This window comes from Panthera pardus, unplaced genomic scaffold (assembly GCF_024362965.1).
Source record: "Panthera pardus isolate Hobbes unplaced genomic scaffold, ASM2436296v1 HiC_scaffold_11, whole genome shotgun sequence".
Taxonomy (NCBI): Eukaryota; Metazoa; Chordata; class Mammalia; order Carnivora; family Felidae; genus Panthera; species Panthera pardus.
This window is the reverse complement of record NW_026526666.1, coordinates 49,128,026-49,144,330: the sequence shown is the minus strand read 5'-3', so window position 1 is coordinate 49,144,330 and position 16,305 is coordinate 49,128,026. Positions and strand designations below refer to the sequence as shown.

The 16,305-nt window shown below is 32.9% G+C and overlaps 1 protein-coding gene across 12 annotated transcripts in view; it reads left to right on the top strand.

Annotated features, from left to right (window-relative positions):
- Window positions 1–16,305, top strand: part of LRRC7 (leucine rich repeat containing 7) — a 553,063-nt gene that overhangs the window by 271,733 nt on the left and 265,025 nt on the right. For all 12 annotated transcript variants that reach the window (XR_008419194.1, XR_008419193.1, XM_019448906.2 and 9 more), the window contains 2 exons: window positions 3,530–3,619; window positions 9,398–9,454. Coding sequence is in view for 10 of the 12 variants with exons in the window: in XM_019448906.2 (XP_019304451.1) it covers window positions 3,530–3,619; window positions 9,398–9,454 (147 nt within the window). In the remaining 2 variants the exon portion in view is untranslated. The remainder of the gene's footprint in view (window positions 1–3,529; window positions 3,620–9,397; window positions 9,455–16,305) is intronic.

Sequence of the window (16,305 nt, the reverse complement as noted above, 5' to 3'; positions counted from 1 at the left end):
ATAAGCAGTTTGGTATAAAGCAATTGGTATGAATTTGGCTAAATCTATGAGTGTAATTCTTCAAAGAAAGTGAGGAAGAAGACATTAATTTTGAATCTAAGCACAGAGTAACTACTCAATAAATTCTTGTTGAAGTGAATTGAAATAAAAATACACATAGTATTGAATAAGACATACTGTATAAATATACACTTCAACTCTACATTCTTTAAAAAATAAAGGTTCAATATAAAATGGCACCACATGTTTGTTTATAACCAGCCTGAAAATAAGCTATCTTACTTTGTATTCTGTTTTTTGATGTAACTTATTTTTAGCAGTCCAATCTTACAATTCGAATCTGCACAATGTGGTCAATTTTTAAATTCTTAAAGAAGTGTTCTATATAGGAAACCAAATTTTCCTGCAGCATAAAAAAAAAAAAAACAAAAAACCTTTGCCAGAGAAGCAGCAATAAAGAAATACATTTTTGATCAAAGAATAGTATAATGTAATACCATTTAGGGCACATACATATGCAGAATAGTACTCTAAGGGAAGCTGGATGGTTCAAACTGTCCCTATAACTAGAAATTTAGCATTTTAAAGCCTTTTTATGTGTTAGTACCTAGAATGTTAAAGTAAATTATTAGATCAAAGGTTTTAACATTCTTGTCACTTTACATGTATTAATCTTCATTTTTAAAAATTCATAAATGATACCTTCTTTCCAATAAGTATAGGAGCCATAAGGACATTAAAGTAAGATAGTAATTAAATGTGTATTGAAATCTATTGAACATCTGTACCATTATCATAAAAACTACCATACTATCAGGATATGAGCTAATGTATTACAACAAAAGATAACTTAGAGAAAAACAGTGATCTCCCTGAGATACCTTTTAATCCTATAGGATAGGGCTCAAACCTTTGAGTTAAGCATTTAGTACCTTCTAAATCCTGTCCCCTACCGACATTCTCAAATCTTCACTCCTAATATCTTGTACATAAAGTATTTTCTCTAGAACTCATCGTCCCTTTGCCACTCCTCTAAGATGAATTCTCACCTCTATTTGTAAAACCCTTACTCTTCCTCTGCCTTCTTTGTCTTTCTTTTCTATTTTCATGAATCCTACCTCTCTTTAAGGGAAAATTTATGGAAACAAACTCTATGTAGTCATATAAAAACAGTCCAACTTCAAAATACAAACTGGCAGGCACTTGGATGGCTCAGTTGTTAATAAGCATCTGAACTCAACTCAGCAGCTCAAGACCCACTTTAGGTGAGCATGAGCCACACTTCAGGTGAGTTTCAGGCCCACTTTGGATGAACATGAGCTCCACTTTGGGTAAAACTTGAGCCCCACTTTGGTGAACCCCCTTCTCTCTCTCTCTCTCTCTCTATCTCTCTCTCTCTCTCTCTCTTTCCCCATCTCTCAGTCTGTCTCTCTGTCCCTTACTCACTTGCACCCTCTCTCTCTCTCAAAAAACAAAAACAAAAACAAAACTGGAGCAAGATATTTACAGTAAAAACAATCAATATAAAAATAGTACCCTAACTGTGTAAATAATTCCTACAAAGTAATGTAAAAATATTAATTGTGTTTAGTTTGGACTCCCCAGAAACAGGTGTTTAGAAAAGAATTCACACAGTATATTTAGGAACTGGTCTCAAGAAATACTTGTTGAGGGTATGTTATTAAACTATTTACTAGTATGGACAACTGGACCTTAATCTCTCTGGGGGGGGCTCTGGGAAACAGCATAAAACACATATCACAGAGTTGTGAAACATAATGGGTGAAGGAGCTGAGTCTTACTAGTCATTAGTTGAGGGCTGTTCCTGTGGCACATTAATCCCTTATGATGAGGGATATAACTTACGTAATCACCAGGACATATGTTAAAAAAATATTTACGTAAACAATATTTATAATATAATAACTAGAAACATCTTTAATGTTCATTAAAATGGGAATAATAAATAAATTGTGGTGTAGGCATACAGTGGAATACTATATGATGGTGATCAGTCATTATTGACATCAAAATGGGTGAATTTCATACTAATGCTGACTTTTAAAAGTTTCAGGAAAATATTCCTGAAACTCATTTGATTCCTGATTTGATTTATATAATGTTTAAAAACATGCAAAAACCACACTTTTTTTTAGGGTTTAAGAAGGTATAGTAAAACTAGAAAGCAGATTAATAAGAATCATTCAGGAATTTGAGGGGTGAATAGGAGGATGAGGTAGTTGGGGATGGGCACTCAGGGGTTTCTTAAAGGCACAGGTTCTATTTATTAAATGATGTTGTGGATGCATACGTATTGTTCTGGATACATAACTTTTCATAACAAAAGATTGGCCAGAGGAAGAGAAACCATGGAATGAAACCCAGAGTATCCCAGAAAGAGGAGGAGGGGAAATAGGAAAAGGGTGTACTAGAAGCCAAGAAGGAGAGAACAATCAATGACAACTGTTGCTAGGCAGTGCTAGATACAAAATGAAATGAAGTTAATGGACTTGAGACTTAGAGGTCATTGGAGGCTTTGGCAAGTGCAGTTGCAGAAATGGAGTTGGGGTAGATGCCAGAAAACCATGGCTTGTGGAGTAATAACAAGCAGTGAGTATAGGCAGGTCTTTAAATAATTTTGTCAGTAAATGCAAGGAGGGAGATAGGCTGTAATTTGAGGGGAAGGAAAATGTGAACACTATTGAGAAGTATTTTATTAAAGAGCATAGTCTTATCTAGACCATTGATGAAGTCATTAAAGATCTTTAAATAGAAATTTAATCATAGGAAAAAATTAAATCATCTGCTAAGAAAAAGTCTCCAGGAAAATCCTTGAATTAAGTCTTTCTGGTGAAAAATATTTAAATTTTGCAAATGATTATTTCATCCAAATGGTAAATTTTCACAAAGGATATATCTTCAACCTTTTTAATGCTTCTTAAAGCTTTTAGGATTCTGTATATTTATAGTTTCAATCTTCTTGGTCATTTTTGTTAAGAATTAATTGCACAAATTTAAATTACAATTCACATACATTATCAGTTAGGGGGAAAGAATGCTTCTTCTGTCCTTTTGGCCAACTTTGGTCACCATTGCGATAAGGTAGACACACATGTTAATGATTTAGTGAAAGAGTAAGGAGATACCCTTGCCTGATTATAAATGTGAATATTCTGTTAAGAAAGAATATTAAATTTAAAATTGCAAAACATGGCATACAACTTGAAATTTCTATAAAAAATATCTCACTGGTGTGCATGAGGTTAGGGCAACAGGAAGAGACAATATATGGTGACATAAATCTCAGCATAGGAGGGCAGCATAGAGGTGGGTGAATGCCATTTATTTTAATAACAAGAAAAATTTTCAAGCTGTAACAACATGCTCAATAAATTCTTCCATTACTATGATACCAAAGGAGAGTTGAAAAATGTATTACGCATCTATTTTCTCTCCTTAGAGATATATATTTTTGTTCTGTTTCTATGGCAACATCCATGCAGTGACTAAACCTTTAACTCCTTTCTAGACTCCCTGATGGCTTCACGCAGCTTCTAAATCTGACCCAGCTCTACCTGAATGACGCCTTTCTTGAATTTCTTCCAGCCAATTTTGGAAGGTAAGAATAAGAAATTTAAATGATGAAATTTTATTTCACCATAGGTAAGTAAGTATGTTACCAGCACCGGTAGGTGAGGCTTCAAAAGTGACAATTGTGATTAAACATAGTACTCATTATTATTCATTAAGTGAGACAAAGTTAGTAATGAAATATTTTGTACAAAATTAAGTAAAATTAAGTTTCTACATATCATTAAAAATCAAATAAATTCTGGGGAAATTAAAGAGTTAAATATAAAAAAATACAATGAGAGCTTATCTGGCAAAAATAAACATGAATATTTATGGCTCTTGGACTGAGAAATACCTCTACAGTTTAGAAACAAAGGAAAAAATAATAGATGGATATATAGGTTTGACTACATAAATACATTTAAAATAAAATAATATCAGAAAGTATTTTAAAATTAAGGTAAAACAATAAACTGAGAAAACATTGTACTATATATGGAAAGCAAATTATATCATTAACATACAAAGAATTTTACAAATGCGTATGAAGACAAAGAGCTCATTAGGGGGAAAAAAATGGGTAATTGACAGAATGAGCCATTTATAATTAAATGTACAAATTGCCAGTGAACACATGGAGTGTTTATCCTCACAAACAATAAAAATAATACAAATTAAAATGAGAATAAAGAGCTTTGTATTCTGTCATATAAAAACTGTTTATAGAGTTTAAGGAAAAGATCAGTTCACATACCGCTGATAGAATTGCAGAATGTTATGACCTTCATGCAGACCAGTGTGTTTTATTTATTTTTTTATTTTTATTTATGTATTTATTAATTTATTTTTTAATATATGAAATTTATTGTCAAATTGGTTTCCATACAACACCCAGTGCTCATCCCAAAACATGCCTTCTTCAATGCCCAACACCTACCCTCCCTTCTTTCCCACCCCCCATCAACCCTCAGTTTGTTCTCAGTTTTTAAGAGTCTCTTATGCTTTGGCTCTCTCCCACTCTAACCTCTTTTTTTTTTTTCTTCCCCTCCCCCATGGGTTTCTGTTAAGTTTCTCAGGATCCACATAAGAGTGAAACCATATGGTATCTGTCTTTCTCTGTATGGCTTATTTCACTTAGCATCACACTCTCCAGTTCCATCCACGTTGCTACAAAGGGCCATATTTCATTCTTTCTCATTGCCACGTAGTACTCCATTGTGTATATAAACCACAATTTCTTTATCCATTCATCAGTTGATGGACATTTAGGCTTTTTCCACAATTTGTCTATTGTTGAGAGTGCTGCTATAAACATTGGGGTACAAGTGCCCCTATGCATCAGTACTCCTGTATCCCTTGGGTAAATTCCTAGCAGTACTACTGCTGGGTCATAGGGTAGGTCTATTTTTAATTTTTTGAGGAACCTCCACACTGTTTTCCAGAGTGGCTGCACCAATTTGCATTCCCACCAACAGTGCAAGAGGATTCCCGTTTCTCCACATCCTCTCTAGCATCTATAGTCTCCTGATTTGTTCATTTTGGCCACTCTGACTGGCATGAGGTGATATCTGAGTGTGGTTTTGATTTTTATTTCCCTGATGAGGAGCGACGTTGAGCATCTTTTCATGCGCCTGTTGGCCATCCAGATATCTTCTTTAGAGAAGTGTCTATTCATGTTTTCTGCCCATTTCTTCACTGGGTTATTTGTTTTTCGGGTGTGGAGTTTGGTGAGCTCTTTATGGATTTTGGATACTAGCCCTTTGTCCGATATGTCATTTGCAAATATCTTTTCCCATTCTGTTGGTTGCCTTTTTGTTTTGCTGATTGTTTTCTTTGCTGTGCAGAAGCTTTTTATCTTCATAAGGTCCCAGTAATTCATTTTTGCTTTTAATTCCCTTGCCTTCGGGGATGTGTCAAGTAAGAAATTGCTACGGCTGAGGTCAGAGAGGTCTTTTCCTGCTTTCTCCTCTAGGGTTTTGATGGTTTCCTGTCTCACATTCAGGTCCTTTATCCATTTTGAGTTTATTTTTGTGAATGGTGTAAGAAAATGGTCTAGTTTCACTCTTCTGCATGTTGCTGTCCAGTTCTCCCAGCACCATTTGTTAAAGAGACTGTCTTTTTTCCATTGGATATTCTTTCCTGCTTTGTCAAAGATTAGTTGGCCATACTTTTGTGGGTCTAGTTCTGGGGTTTCTATTCTATTCCATTGGTCTATGTGTCTGTTTTTGTGCCAATACCATGCTGTCTTGATGATTACAGCTTTGTGGTAGAAGCTAAAGTCTGGGATTGTGATGCCTCCTGCTTTGGTCTTCTTCAAAATTACTTTGGCTATTCGGGGCCTTTTGTGGTTCCATATGAATTTTAGGATTGCTTGTTCTAGTTTCGAGAAGAATGCTGGTGCAATTTTGATTGGGATTGCATTGAATGTGTAGATAGCTTTGGGTAGTATTGACATTTTGACAATATTTATTCTTCCAACCCATGAGCACAGAATGTTTTTCCATTTCTTTATATCTTCTTCAATTACCTTCATAAGCTTTCTATAGTTTTCAGCATACAGATCTTTTACATCTTTGGTTAGATTTATTCCTAGGTATTTTATGCTTCTTGGTGCAATTGTGAATGGGATCAGTTTCTTTATTTGTCTTTCTGTTGCTTCATTATCAGTGTATAAGGATGCAACTGATTTCTGTACATTGATTTTGTATCCTGCAACTTTGCTGAATTCATGTATCAGTTCTAGCAGACTTTTGGTGGACTCTGTCAGATTTTCCATGTATAGTATCATGTCATCTGCAAAAAGTGAAAGCTTGACTTCATCTTTGCATTTTTGATGGCTTTGATTTCCCTTTGTTGTCTGATTGCTGATGCTAGCACTTCCAACACTATGTTAAACAACAGCGGTGAGAGTGGACATACCTGTCGTGTTCCTGATCTCAGGGGGAAAGCTCTCAGTTTTTCCCCATTGAGGATGATATTAGCTGTGGGCTTTTCATAAAGGGCTTTTATGATGTTTAAGTATGTTCCTTCTATCCCGACTTTCTCGAGGGTTTTTATTAAGAAAGGATGATGAATTTCAGACCAGTGTATTTTCAAAGATTTGAAAATATTTGCTACTACTGCCTTTGTAATTTATTTCTAGAAATGTATGATATCCACATCAGATACCACACTGAGAGTTATGGGCAAAGATATTTGTCATTATTTACAGTATGAAAGAAGTGAAGGCACACATCTGTCTAGGAGATTAATTGAATATATTATGACACATCTGTATGATAATACTATGTCAATTGATAATCTGGTTTAGGGAAATAGTTCTTTTGATTCCTATGATAAGTTATATTTAGGAGTATATTATAATAAAATATATAAACTATATTTAACCAATTTCAATATAAATTATGAGTGAGCTAAAAGACTGGTTCCTTGGAAGTGAAATTATGGATAATTTTAATTTTCATATTTTTCAATGTTTTCCAAGTGTTCAACAATGAACTATTTTTATATATATAAAAGATGTATCTTAAAACTTAAGATATTTTTCATTTATTATCAACTGCATTTTTCTAAGTGATCACTTTTGAAATTATTCAAATAATAAATTGAGTATAACTCAACACCTATCTGTTGGTGTTAAGAACTCAGTAGAGAGGCACTTGGGTGGCTCAGTCAGTTAAGCCTCTGACTCTTGATTTCAGCTCAGGTCATGATCTAACAATTAGTGGGTTTGAGCCCCTTGTTAAACTCTGTGCTGACAGTGCAGAGCCTGCTTGGGATTCTCTGTCTCCCCCTCTCTCTGTCCCTCCCCCTGTGTGTGTGTGTGTGTGTGTGTGTGTGTGTGTGTGTCTTTCTCTCAAAAAGTAAATAAATAAACATTAAAAAAAAAAGAACTGTTGGGGTGACTCAGTGGCTCAGTCTGTTGAGCATCTGACTTCGGCTCAGGTCACGATCTCACAGTTTGGTGGGTTTGAGCCCTGCATTGAGCTCTGTGCTGATAGCTCAGAGCCTGGAGCCTGCTTTGGATTCTGTGTCTCCCTCTCTCTGCCCCTCCCCCACTCACACTTTGTCCCTCAAAAATGAATAAATGTTAAAAAAAATTTTTTTTAAAGAACTGTTATTTAAGTCCCTTAACATGTAATAGCCTCAGTTTATATACAGAGAGCAAATCAACATTTCCCAAATTCCATTACTTTTGTGGATCATGATATCATACACCTACGAACACAGTATAGTTGGACAGTTTTTAAAATTCACAGATCTTCAAAAGAGCATTTACCTAGTTTTTAATGAATTGACATTTCAAAATTTGTCCATATAACTATCTCTGCCCTCTGGTTCTGACTCCAGCACTATAATTACACTTTTTTTAATTTATCAAATCAGAGAATATTTATCACCCTAGACCATACTTTTATGTGTTAAATTTTTCTCAGTTCTCTTTAGTACTCCTAACGTGAAGGAAGAGATTTGGGCCAACAGAAAACATAATACAAAATCCAAAACCACTTAGAATTAGAATTAATTTTGTGTAAATTGTCTGCCAAAATATGTTCTACTTTATTATTGTAATCTAAACAGTTGTTTAACCCTCAACTGGATAGCGTAACAAAAGAATTACTAAATTTGGAGCACCTGGGTGGCTCCATTGGTTAGGCATCCTACTCTTAATTTCAGTTCAGGTCATGATCTCATGGTTAGTGAGTTCGAGCCCCAATCAAACTCTGTGCTGACAGTGCAAAGCTGCTTGGGATTCTCTTTCTCCCTCTCTTTCTCTGCCCCTTCCCTGCCCTCTCTCTCTTTCAAAATAAATAAATAAAACTAAAAAAAAAAAAAAAAGAATTACAAAATTTCCTTCCAAAGCCTGAGATTTGGTGCCCCTAAAAGGCAAAAGAAGTCACGAAATATCTTCACACTAGTACAAATATTGAGAAGATTTGAGACATATAAATGTTTAAGAAATCTTACTAGTGATATACCCATGCTCTGAATAACTGAATCACTTTTTTTCATATAGTGATGAGGAGTTTTAAAATTAAAATTAAATTAGAATTTGATAGGAGTCAAAACCCAAAGAAAAGAGGAAGAGACCTAGATGAATATCTAAAAGCCCAGTAAATGTAAGAGACATAGCTCAAATAGTGAAATATTCCCAAAACACCAAGGATTCAGAGAATCCAATTAATATTTGTTGTAAAGTAGCTTCAACTAAGTACATTTGCAAGCTCAGTTATAGACATTTTAACAATAGTGTGTCTCACACTATAGATCTTAGCAAGTAGGTAAGTATGAAATGTAGGATTCATAGATGAGGAAACTTAAGTTAGGAAGGGTTGATTAATGCACCCAATGTCACAATGACAGAACATGAAAGAGTCTGGATTTCATCCAGATTTGACCACAAAACTCAAACTTTTAACCACTATACTATGCTATTTGCTATACAAGTTCATTTATAGTCTCTTGAGGGACAGTATTACCATGTTCCAGTGAATACAGCACCTGGTATTAAGTAGATATTTAGTAATCTGTGACATACAATTAAATAACAGTGAATATATTTTTATAAAACATGAGGTTTAGATTACTTGGACCCAGTGGTATCTTTGAATAATCTTTATTTTTAGTAAAATTATATTTGTCATTGTCCAATGTTGATACAACTCTACTTATAACCGATTTGTATAATTCTTTAAAATCTGTAACCATGATGTGTAATGTCCAGACATAGTTGTTTGGATAATACAGTGATACTTGACTCTATCAGAGGAATAGGATTTTATAGAGAAATATTAAGAAGCAATTTTTTTATTCACTTCTCCAGACTTGTCAAATTGCGAATCTTGGAGTTAAGAGAAAATCATTTGAAAACTCTACCAAAGTAAGTGACTGTGTCTTTTCTAAATTTTGAATTGTGGTTTTTCAGTAATAGGAAAAAAAATGACTATTTTTATTTTGGCCATGCATAGCCATTTTGATTGAGTTTATTTTTCTAGTTTCTTCTGAGAGCCTAAAACAGTACAGTAAACTATAAAACATTCACATTAAGTGAGAATGTATACTGCTTTATAAAACTGTGTGATTGCAGGTCAATGTGGGAAGAGCCATCTAAGGTTCTTCTCATAGCTGAACACACACACTAGGAAGTTACTTCATTACAATTTATGAAACTGACATTTTTATAGCTCAAAACAATCAAAATGTTCAACCTAATCATTTGCTTAATTCTTCAAGTTAATTTATGGGTGGTGATAGTTTTCAGTTTTTAAATCAAGAATATGCAAAAATATTTCATAAAAATGATTAAAATTTTTCTAAAGATCCTAAAATGGTTTGGCAGAAATTTTATACATTCTTTCAAAAACTTTCTTTCTGCTAGTCTATTTAAAATTTGGTTTATATAAAAGCATAGGATATCTTTATGCAAGAACTAATCCCTTAAATTTTACACAGCGTTTAGTTTAATAAAATGCTTCTTTTGTCCTGCCTTGCCATATTTATGTCTAATAATAGAATTCTGTATTTACAGAAAAAAAATATTTTTGAAAGTCAAAAATTATTTAAAATGGGTAATTTTTTACACAAATAAATCAATATGGCTTGCATATGTTGTTATTAAATTATAGAAAGTACTGTTGTTGGGGCGCCGGAGTGGCTCAGTCAGTTAAGCATCCGACTTCAGCTCAGGTCATGATCTAATGGCTTGTGGGTGCCAGCCCCACGTCAGGCTCTGCGCTGACAGCTCCGAACCTGGAGCCTGTTTCAGATTCTGTGTCTCCCTCTCTCTCTCTGCCCCTCCCCCATTCATGCTCTGTCTCTCTCTCTCTCCCCAAAATAAATAAACTTTTAAAAAAATTAAAAAAAAAAAGAAAGTACTGTGTTGCTATTATTACCCTCCTGAGGTCTTAGAGAAAAATATTGAATACAATTATTAGTTTTCCAACATATCAGTCAGACTTTGAGACCTTTCCTCTGCTGGACCAAAACTCAATTTTATTTTTTACTTTTTAAATTCTTTCCCTAAGCTAACTAGACTGAATTTCATTGATATTTTTTAGCCAATATATCAATATAATACCTACAAGTACATTTTATATATGACACTATATATGAAAATTCTGTCAATGCAATATAAAAAGTTCATATCAATATGAACAATAAAAAGATCATATCAATAATGATATGATCCCATTTAAAAATATATAAACATAGAAATAAAACATCTATTCATTCCTCCATATGTGGAAGACAAGGAGAAAACATGAAAAGGAGGAAATGTCTCTATAGATGGACACCATATGCAATTTTGAGTAGCTTTTCTCTAAGCTAATGTATTATTATACATAGGTCTAATGGAGGCACCATGTCCCAGGTTGGGGGCATAAACAGAGATGGGAATATGGGAATGTGATTGGGAGTGTTACTTGTTTAGCAATAATCTGCTAATGCAAATTGCCAAAGTTTCCATACCTAATGTCTCCATCCCTAATGCTATAAATGTCTACATTTAAAATAGAGTGGAAATATGGCTCAGTGGAAACCAAACCATAGTGAAAGAGCAGTTATCCCATTTGTTTAAATGTTTACATTTAGGTCAAGGAGAAAATATTAAGTATGTGGATGAAAATCCTTTTTCCAGAAAATCCTTTCTGCTTGCAAATAATGGTGTTGATGTGAAATATAACATAAATCTGACACAGATTGTCAGGGTTTTAAGTATATATTTTTAAATAGACATTTTAAATACAAATTAAAATCTAATGTAGCTCTGTTAACTGTTCAGAGTAATGAGTAATGATGCTCATAATTGGTACAGGGATATTCTTTAACCTTTGAGAGTATGCCCCACTATCAAACATAATGAAAATTAGTAGGATAACATGGATTTAACTATGTTTGACATTAAAAAAATCTTGTAAAGATGCGTAGAAATCACACTAAGTCTCCTTGGCAGACCGCTATGCATGTATGTTGTAAAGCTGTTATAGTTTTTACATTTAAAAATCATTTTCAAAGTTATGTCCAGTCTACTGTATTATTTTTTAAGTTATAGACATAAATCTGAAGATCCAAGGGCATGCATAGAATGTGGTGAGAACTGTAGTTTAGCTTTGGTGTCTATAAAATGAGAATTGCATGAAGTTTTATCTTGAATGAAAATAAACTTTTTCACCTAGTATTTTATACAATACCTTCCGAGCACCAATCTAGACCTGTAACTAAGAGATATATGAGAGCTTTCTACTGTCCTTTATTTTGTACTTTCAATGAAAATAAAGGAAAAATGTAATTTTAGGAAAAGCAATTTTAGTTTTAGAACAGTTACTCCAACAAAAGATAGCTCAAGGATACAAATAAGATGCTAAGTCTTTATTGGGTGCTCAGTGATTTTCTCTTCTTTTAATTTTGTCTTAAAAATCAATCTGTGCAAAATGTAAAAATGTTTAAGAATTAAAATATAATATATATTAAAATGTGTATCCTTTAAGTAAACTAGTGTTTGATACATAAGACATTTTGATAGATGCAGATTCTGGGACAAATTCTTTGTTACTGAATACAAGTTAGTATTATAAACTTTCTTATGATGTTCCTTTATCATCATTCTTCTAGGAATATGAATAAGTGAGAAAAAAATTTAATTCCTCAGATACACATTTGCTTAAAAATCCCTGAAATAGTAGGTCTTGATTACATGTAATAATTGAGGATGTTGAACATCTGAAAAAAGTAGATAACCAAAAAGAAAACTTTTAAGTTTCATGGTACAATTTTCCTCATAGCAGAAGTATCTTCTTAATGATATGTTTTTGAGGGGAAGTACAACAAAATGAGTTTGCTCTCATTTTGGAGCTTTTGCACCAGCTATTTCTCTATCTAGAACTCTCCCCGCAAAACCTTGCATGGCTACATCTTCTTTCTGAGTCACATCTTTCTTCAGATGTTGTCTCCTCAGAGGCTTTCTCTGATTACATCACACAAGATTGTCCTTTCTTAGCCTCTGTGCCATTTCACTATTCTTTTGGATTTTCTTCATACCATTTATGGTTCTCTGAATTATTTTGATTCTGTTTACTTGGAGATGATCTCCTTAGGAGAACATAAGCTCTGTTAAGAAGACTTTTTTTCTCTCTTTCTACTGCTGTATTTTCAGTGCCTAAAACAGTGTCTGGCAAATAGTTGGCACTCACTAAATAAACAAGAATGTTAATACATTGAGTCACGATTAGAAATATCTGTTCTGTGACCTGGACATTTTGTGTCACCTTATTACTTTTCCCCATTGAAAATTATATGAAATATCAAATATTATAACCAGATGAGTCTCTCAATAGCTGATAGCTGAGGCTTGATTTTTAAACCTACATATAATATAATACATACATGAACACACACACACATATGCACACACGTGGTCCCTCAGTGGTTTTAAGTTACATATAATAACTAAGGCATGACAAGGGAAGTAAATAATTTCAAGTCAAGTTAAGGAAATTAATATCTGACAACTAAAGAAATGCCCAAAATACTATAACTTATTTCTTTGCTTCTGTCATTAAAAGATCATACGTTTAGTCAAGAAATGTGTCAGGATAAAAATGAAAGGATAGAACAGTTTTTTAAAATGAAATTTAGCACTTGTTTCCATGGAAGTAATGTAGCAGCATATAAATAATGATAATGGTGAGTTATTTATAAATAAAAATTCCCCATATTTGTGAGAATGCCTAAGGGCCCGCACACAACACATGTATAACTATTTATAGATGGTGCCAAAACATTATACCTTATCTGGACATTCTCTAAGAAAAAAAGATCCCTTGAATTATAAATATAAATTAAAACCAGAGCTACATTAATGCATTATTAATGATAGACATTATATTATGAAAGTCAAGAAAGACTGAGGGGTATTTCTGATTGAAGAACACTAAAGAGACATTTTAACTATGAGCAGTGATTCTGAATTGATTCTTTTTCTCTAAAAATATTATTGGTACCTGGTAACACTTGCATGGACTCTGAGAATTATGGTTGCAATGTAGCAATGTAAATTTCCTAATTTGGATGGTTGTATTTGATTTGGTTGGAGAATGTTCTTGTGTGTAGGAAATATACACTAAACTGTGGAATTGATGGGGTACCAGGTTTTCAGTTTACTCTCAAGTAGTTCAGAACAGTTATTTGTAAGGCACTTTGAAACTTTTTAATTTTATGATTGTTTTAATATAAAGTTTTATTTTAAAAGCTGTTTTAAAGTATAAAATCTTTGAAAAAAAGAAACAGTATCACTATGGAGAAAATGATCAGCTTCGTTTCTGAAATATGTATGTATATAGAGTATAAGGGGAGAGTTTCATTTACATACTAAAATAACTATAAAAATGAATATTTTAGGGATTAAGTTTCTACTTATGTGAAATATTTATCTATATCTATATACATCTATATCTAATCTAGATATAGATATGATTTATTATTTTCCTACCTGACTGGTAACAAATACTCTATAATTATCACTCAAATTTTTATTCATTTGCAAATACATGTTTTTAGTTTTCATGTCAGTTCATTTTTCTTTTTAAATAAGATTGCTTTATAGGCAGACTTACAAAAATATAATGTACTCATCATGTGTTCTCTTTTAAAACCTCTCTTCTTTTATTATCTATTTTACTACCAGTTATAGTCAGAATAATGAAGAAAAAGTCATAAAATAATATGCAATCTGAACTGGACAGGTGTGACTAAGTCATTTTCTATTCTCATTTCAGGATCCTATTAATGAATTATCTCATTTGGCATTACTGTACAAGTTACTTCAATGAAATACATCAATAGGTTCCTTAGTGCTATTGTAACAAAAAAATTCCATTGTCAGGCACAGCTTACAAGAATAGCTTTTTGATGTTTCTATTAACTCTGTTTTTGTGACTATAATACATAATTGGATACAACGTGTTTTTATAATCATATTACCTTATGCTTTTACCAAGGTATATCAATTTAGAAGGCATAATGTTTTGTTAAACACGTTGTACCATCCCATCCTGGGTTATCTTTATTGAAAGCAACAGTATGATTGATATGTTAACTAACCAACTAATCATATTAGTGACCTCTGGTTTCAGAGAGTTGCACTTAGAACTAGGTATTTTCTTTACCTCTGCTCATCTGGTCTTATATTTTAAAATAAAATGAAATAAATGATATTTATGGCATCCTATATTTAAAAGCATGCTATAAATAATAATGCATTATAATAATGTGATTATTAGAGTCCCTTCTAACATATCAAACATATACCTTCCAAAGATTAACCAAAGGAAAAGCTGTGAGCTCTCTTGACTCCTGAATTAATTGTACTTCTTTCCAGCTTTATGTTTTTAACATAAAATTAAGACTTAGAATATTATGGTTAATAAGGTTATGTCAAGTCCAGTCAAGAGATTAGGAGAGGGCACAAAAGCCAAGTAAAACTGTGGAACCAAATCATTTTTTTCAGAGAATTTCAATTAATAGCCACTCTGATCCCTTATGAGTAAATTTTCCAAAAGATGAAAACTGCCTTATGTACTAGTGAGGTTGAAAGCGCTATGGCTTCAGTTTCATAAGAGCTTAAGGCTTAGTCTCTCACAGAACAATTAGCGTGTATTTAGTTCTATTTCACCTGAGAAGTGTCGTGATGTACTTGAATGAGTTTATACTTTGCTGTTAGACAACCCTAGTTTGGTGTTCAAGCCCGTGCTGCTTGGTTATTGGTTTACTTAACTTCTCTGAACTTTAGTGTCATCATTTTTAAAGAATACTCAGTGGTCATTACTTCCATTAAACTGGAAAATACGTTTTAGATAAGAGTTGATGAATTGAATCTTGTGATCATCTAAAACTAGAGAAGTATTTAAACAAAAGTTGTTAAATTCTGGCACTTAGAAAACTCGAGTGTATGTTTAAAAATCGCATGAATCATGTTTTTCATTTTATCTCATAAAAATCTCTTTATTAGAAAGGGAATGGTGTTTTTTTATTATTTACTTTACAACAAAGTCTTAAAAATAATGTGCAATGCTAATATGCCCTTCTTATTTTTTAAGCAGTGTTGTAATGAGAACTAATATAAATGATTGTCTCCCTTTAATAAAAGTATATAAAAACTTTAACTACTTATCAATTCTTAAAGGCTGTTTTTTTTTTTTTTCCATTTTAAGATTGGCAAATCTTTAAAATTGGGTAAATTGAGGAGCTCCTGGATGGCTCAGTCAGTTAAGCATCCTACTGTCAATTTCAGTTCAGGTCATGATCTCACAGTTCATGAGTTCAAGCTCCACATCAGGCTCTGCGCTGGCCATGCAGAGCCTGCTTGGGATTCTCTCTGTCTCTGTCTTTGCCCTTCCCCTGCTCACACATTCTGTCTTTCTCAAAATAAATAAATAAACTTTATAAATGATAAACTGTAGATTGAACTCAAATTTTAAAAGACATGTTAAAAAATAAAAGCTCTCAACAAGCACCATAAGAAACATATCCACCATTTATGACTTCCTGTATTTTTATAAATCCATTCCCTGCATATTTGCAAATTCAAGTTATTTAGTGTGAATGATTGCTCTCTTTTATGAATGAATGTAGTATCTTTGCTAAAGATATTTTCTGAACATCATAGACCAAATATTGATCTTGGTCTCAGAGTCTTGGGCCAAAAAAAAAAAAAAATACACAAAGACAGAAAAG